The 6,853-nt window shown below is 34.7% G+C and overlaps 1 protein-coding gene across 1 annotated transcript; it reads right to left on the bottom strand.

The window, feature by feature from the left end:
- Positions 1 to 2,509: 2,509 nt before the first annotated feature.
- Positions 2,510 to 3,318, bottom strand: LOC307156533 (uncharacterized protein; the record flags this gene model as incomplete). Its single annotated transcript, XM_079867947.1, has 1 exon — positions 2,510 to 3,318. The coding sequence occupies one exon, from the start codon at positions 3,316 to 3,318 to the stop codon at positions 2,527 to 2,529; it is 792 nt and encodes a 263-aa protein (XP_079724073.1). The 3' UTR covers positions 2,510 to 2,526.
- Positions 3,319 to 6,853: the final 3,535 nt, after the last annotated feature.

Genomic DNA, 6,853 nt, shown 5'->3' with positions numbered 1-6,853 from the left:
CTGGAACATCCTGGGCAGGATCTTCACAGATGAGGTGTCTCATCAAATTAACTGGAAGGGGGTTAATAACAAAAAGTCCTTCAATAGGATGACAACAAAGACCTTGCTTTTCAGTAAGTATATAATTCAAAGTAATATTAAATTTGTTGAAAGTCAATAGTTTGTAAATGTTAGGGCAGCCTTAAAAATCACAGCAACCATCTTACCAATATGACAGTGTAGCCTTTTTTTTAGACTGGATCCTATACCATAGACTTTTTGGACGTTTGATGTCCTCTTTTGGACTTTATAATAACGTTCAGTTGTAAGTCATTTATAAGTGGTTAGTTATTGATGAACTAATGAAACATGACTGTTCATAAATGATTAATAAGTGATATGTTAATTATTGTATGAATGTTTTGTAGATTCAGTTATAAGTCATTTACAATTGATTAACTAATCCTTTACAAAACATGACTTTGCGTTTCATAAATGTTTAATATATGATGTTACATTTTTTGTATGTTATAGATGATGTGTAAATGCATAAATAATTTACAACACTTTCTGCATCCCCTAATCTAAAGTGTGAACTATTCATCACTTGTAAATGTTTTACACATCATTTGTAGATCACCACTTCAAGAATCAATAAGGCATACGAGCTATGAATGTTATCTACGAATGATGTGTAACATTTACAAGTGATGAATAGTTTACACTTTAGATTGGGGAATGCAGAAAGTGTTGTAAATTATGTATTCATGCGTTTACACATCGTGTTGAAAACTGTTACTTACCTGTTACAAATGATCTGTACGTGTACACAAGGCATTTACAACACTTTCTGCACCCTCTAATTGCTACATACTTTCACACAGGACGTGTGTATATAGATATAGTATAAGAAACAAATGGCCATAACCTGCAAATAGACATGAGTCATGACATTCTGTCCATAGTAAATAAAGGCATTTTATTTATGGTTATTATATTTGACAGATCCAGCCAGTTTACTTCTTGAGATGTATTAAAATGGGAAATTAGACAGTAGTTACTGCCAAAAAGTGTAATTGACCCTTTTCAACAGGTACAAATTACTGAATGAGCTGTCAAATATAACCCTCATGAATAAAATCAAGTAGGCTAATATTTAGGCAGAAATAACAGTTCACTCAATAAGTGGAGGCTTTAAATCACTTTTTGGCAAGTGTAAAACTACATGTTTACTGATCTAATTTGCCATTTAAAGGCATTTCAAGAGGTAAAATGACTGGATAAGATATTATCTGTCAAATATAATAACCATGAGTGAAATCACGTCATTTACCACGGACAAAATGTCATGACTTGTCTATTCACAAGTAATGGCCATTTGTTCCTGATAAAAGGAGCTAACAAAACTCATGTTCAAAAACTTGCACTTTGGAACCTATTTCAAAGTTAGTGTTCTCAAGCCACCAAACACCACTGTCGTGTAAATGAACGGCCAGAAAGCATTACAGTTTTTCTGTTTTCGTTCGAGGACGGCGTAGTGTAAGCGGCCCCTAACGGAAATGAATCAATCAAAAACGTACTTTAGCTGGACAATAACTTTCTTTTAGAGTTGATGTACAAACAAAACAATTAATTCTATTAATTTCCTATTAACGCTGTAAAGCTGCTTTGAAACAATCTAAATTGTAAAAAGCGCTGTATAAATAAAGGTGACTTGACTTGACGCTTCAACTTATGTTCCCTGTATTTTGTAGCATGGCTCAATGTCCACTAGAGGGTGCGATGAGAGAGCAGAATGAGTTTCAAAATGAGAACAGGACGGACAAAATGGAGATTTCTAAAGCTTTTTAATGGCATGTTGTGTATTAGTTGGATTGACAACGTTATTTTATAAATTCCCATGTTATATCTCTACAGATAGCTTCTGCAACCCTCACTGAACATTACACATCCCGAAAATACAAATAATAATTAGACTAAAGGTATGTGATAATTTGGCATTTTAAGATTTCTTGTCTTTCATCAAATCCTAGCATTAGATTTAGGTCAGTCTGCTGCTAACATGCTTGGTTTTTTTTTTTTTTTTTTTTTTTTTTTTTTTTTTTTCTCATAATGAATCCCAGGTATTAAGAGAGAATTTACTTTTTTTTATTATTTCTTTTATTAATTTTTGATCAAATTGACAAATGTTAATTGTAAATAAATTGGAACAAAAAATGAATGTATAAACCATTTTTAAAGCCAACAGAACAGATACACTTAGCAAAAAACACACAACAACAACAACAACAAACAAATTCATAATATATAGAGTGTGCTGTTACATGACAGAGACCTAAACAGTTGATTATTTACATAAATCCAGTGTAAATACAAATATTAATTATTTGTATATTGAATATTGTCCTGTGAATATTCTCAGCTATAGTAATTGCACTTTGGTAAAACATTTATAAAGATGCGTCTGTACGATTTTTTAAAGAACACGAAATAGTATTCTTCGAAACAAGATTTTTGCAGCATTTCATTTAAAACCGTCATCTAACACTACAGGTCTTTTGCCATTTGGACGATTTCTTTTGCAAACTCATAGTTTGCTTTCACTGTCTTCGTTATTGCGTCACAGACTGAATCAGCTTCTTCTGCTTCATCCCATCCAGTGACTCCTCCTACAACACCTCCCCCAAAAGCTGCCGTTCCCAACATGAAGCTCACAGCGATACATGAACCAGTATCTGTGTGTTCTACCACTGTTATAAGCTTTTCTTCCTTCAGTAAAGTCACAACGTATGCCACAGCGACAGCGATGCCCAGAAAAGCACCGATCAGTGTCCCTGTCGCCACTCCTGCAAGCCTTTTGAGAAGCTTCTTATAAACAGCATTCTTTGCTCTTTCTCGTTTCTCTTCTGGAGACAGATTCTCTTCATCTATATTCTCAATCTCCTCTTCAATTTCTTTCTCCACTATCTGAAGCAGCTCATTGGTGTAGTGGCCGTTCTCTTGCTCCATCTTGTCTATAGTATCCAGCAGATTTTTCACCTGAACTCTGTTGCTCTTGTATCCCCACCAACGTTTTTTCCAGTGTGTATTGTCAATGACGTGACAACGGCCGTCACAATTTTCTCCAAGCTCCTGTAGTTTTGGACTCTTCTTCACAAATTCCTCAATGGTTTGACCATCTAGATCTTCACCGCGAGTGAATAAAACTGATATACGTTTGTTGATATCCTCTCCAAACTCTTTAATATATGAATTCATAGTATCTACTATCTTAATTTCCTGATCCGTGTACCTTCCAACCTTTAGAATCATTATAAACATGTAAGAACTTGGATCCATTTCAGTGATGGATTTAATGATTTCAGCTCTGATGACCTCCTCATTAACAACTGTGTCTCAGATTCCGGGTGTATCAATAACAGTGATCTTTCTTCCATTAACAATCCCATTTGCGCTTGAACAATCTCCAGTCACAGATGCAGGCGAAGCTTTAGTCTGGAATACTTGTTTTCTAAGGATTGTATTCCCAGTGCTGCTTTTTCCATCTCCGGTTTTCCCAAGAAGGACAATCTTTCTCTCAGGTTTAGATTCATTAGCTATTTCAAGGAGACACTTTTGTTAATGGAGTTTTTATTAAGAGTGTTGTAAAGAAATATATTTTTTATAGATTGAAAAATATACTCATGCTCTGTAATATACTCAATGCATTGTAATTTACAGTTAATTGTCTGCATTACTGTTTATCATAACCTAGCTGCCATCAGTTGTGATGTGCTTCATTGACATAAAACCACTGCAATTTTAAGTACCGATTCAGCCGTTATTTTATGCCATCATTTCTTACCTCCCATTTTTCTTGTCCTTTTGTGATGTTGCGCTCTGTAATACATGAAACAGTACGTCGCAATCATTAAACTTTCCTTCTTTTTATGCAGTCTTACTTTACTTGATTAAACTGAGCATAAATGCTGGGACAGGAAAATGTCTGAATTACATAATAATCCGATCTTTTGATCTCATTGATACTTATGAGAACTGAGGTTTAAACACTTCACAACAATGATTTTGGAAAAATCAATCAGAACCTTCAATAGATATATAAAAGGGCCCAAATCAGTTTATTGCATTTTGGAACAATGGATCCAGAAAGACATGAAGGAAGAGGGATAAGAATGAGGAGGAGGAAGGGCAAGGACAAGAAGACAAGCAGTCTCAGATGAAATTCAAGCCACTCTAGTTGCCCATGTCTTTGTCAATGGTCTGACTATGAGGGAGGCTCGGCTACGATTAAGGCCAAATTTGAGTCGCTTTACCGTCGCCTCGAGAACCTTCAGGGAGGTGTGGTGGCAAACAAAATTCTATCACTGAATAAGAGACAAACATTTCCAATAGTCTTTGATGAGGTTTATTTTCTTGCAAGAAAAGGCCAGCAGTCGTACAGTCAGACAGTGCGGCTGCAGAGTGTGACAGTGAAGGGAGGGCATCCTTCCTCCTTTATAGTCTTGACTCCCAGAATGTTATCTTTCTAGGTAAATGATGGTATTTCAACCATATGTGGAACATTCTTAGACGTGTCCATCATATTGTCTCCTTGAGTGGAGGCCCTCCTGTCACGTCCCAACACTCTTTATTCCAATACAATTCGAATTCCATATTAGAATATGGTTTGTGTGTGCTCTTTTACTGTCATATGTTGGTCACACACATCTTACTGTAAGTAAATATAAAAAAAAAAAAATTAGAGGAGAGAGGAAAAAAAAAGAGTAAAACAGGAAAAAAAAAAAGTTTTTGTTTGTGTGTGTTTTCTGTGTATGAATAAAAATGTGTCAATGTATCCACTGGTTGTGTCTTTTGTGTTCATCATGTGAAAAGGTTTGTGATGGGGGGAACCACAAGCAACATAACTTACCAGTTTTGGAAATGTTGTTTTGAATTTATTGCACCAATGTCTTAGACTATGTTGTAGTGTGTGTGATTTTGAGGGCTTGTGTGTCCTGTTTGAGGGCAAAGTTTGGTTTTTCAGCAAGAGTGAATGGTTTTGAGTGTAGAGCTTCATTTTGACCTGAAAATAGGATGTTTGGGGAATTGGGTGAGACGTTATGGATTTGTGTTTATAGTTTTGTGAATACGGGGCATAGTTTCTGTGTTTAAGCAATCGAGAAAAACTGTAACCTAATGCAGAAGGCTAATCAGCCTTATGATTATGATTATGATTATTAGCCTTGTCAGCCTCCTCTTCCCTAGTGCGCCCCCACGACAGTTCGAGTCTGTCTGGAGCGCTCCATAACACCTAGCAGCTCTTCATACGCGGGGCAGGGCTGCCGAGAGGGTTCAGATTAGAGGTCTGCAAGGGCTTTAAACTGAAGCCCGAACCCGGCCCGTACCTGAAATCATTTAACCTGACCCGACCTGACCGACCATTACTCCATCTGCACTCTAAAAAATGATGCGTTGGATTTACTTAAAATATATATGCTCCATTTTTGCATCATACTTTTTAAGTAATCCCAACTTGGAATAATTTTACATAAAATTAACAAGAAAACCTTTGTAATATGTACTTAAATATTTGAGTTCACGCAACATTCTTTACTTAAAAATATATGCATCACGTTACATATATTTTTAAGTAAAGAATGTTACGTGAACTCAAATATTTAAGTACATATTACAAAGGTTTTCTTGTTAATTTTATGTAAAATTATTCCAAGTTGGGATTACTTAAAAAGTATGATGCAAAAATGGTGCATATACATTTTAAGTAAATCCAACACAGTGCAGGCCATGTGAGATCAAAACAAATCTTAACATTTAAGCTCATTTCATATATAAAAATAAGACAATTAAATGAGTTGAACCAACCATTTGAACTTATTTTAGATCTTCAGCTATTGGTCTGCTTACTGCACTGCTCCAGTACATTCAATGTCTTAAAATAAATTACATGCAAATCACACACAATAAAGCATTTAACTTTATTTTATTTATTTTTGCCAAAGGCTGCAAAGCCTTAACATGTAATGTAACAAAATGTGCCAAATCAACAAATGGAAAATCACTTTTAACAGGTCACTTTTTCACCTTTGCAACACTTCTTAAAAGATTTACATTTATCCAACATTTCCTTTTGGAACATGCAACAAACCTCTTAAGAATAAAAGTAGCACAAAACCAAAGCATTTTCTTTCTTTCCTTTTTTGTAAGAGATTGCAATCTTCACAAAACTTTCTTGATGTTTCACTCTTTGCAACACTTTTCTAAATATTCAAATTTTTCCAACACTTCTCTTAATATTCAAATTTTTCCAACATTTACTTTTGAAACATGCAACAAACCTCTTAAGAAGTAGCACAAAACCAAAGTATTTTCTTTCTTTCCTTTTTTGTAAGAGAGATTGCAATCTTCACAAAACTTTCTTGATTTTTCACTCTTTGCAAAACTTTTCTAAATATTCAAATTTTTCCAACACTTCTCTTAATATTCAAATTTTTCCAACATTTACTTTTGAAACATGCAACAAACCTCTTAAGAATAAAAGTAGCACAAAACCAAAGCATTTTCTTTCTTTCCTTTTTTGTAAGAGAGATTGCAATCTTTACAAAACTTTCTTGATTTTTCACTCTTTGCAACACTTCTCTAAATATAAATTTTTTTGCAACATTTACTTTTGGAACATGCAGCAAAGAACCTGAGGATAAAACAAGACTACAATCAAACCTTTGCAAACTAACACTGTACTAAAACCAGATGCGTTTGGCTAAAAAGGTCCTGTGAACATATTTTGAGTCGTAATGGTCAGAACAAAACCATCAATCTATTGTTTCAACAAAGAAGCTTGTTCTTCAGAGAGTAAACCTGTGGAGAAAGTTTGCCA

The sequence above is a fragment of the Squalius cephalus genome (assembly GCF_949319135.1).
Source record: "Squalius cephalus genome assembly, chromosome: 3".
NCBI classification, from domain to species: domain Eukaryota; kingdom Metazoa; phylum Chordata; class Actinopteri; order Cypriniformes; family Leuciscidae; genus Squalius; species Squalius cephalus.
The sequence above is the reverse complement of the archived record's forward strand: the minus strand, read 5'-3'. Positions and strand labels throughout refer to the sequence as shown.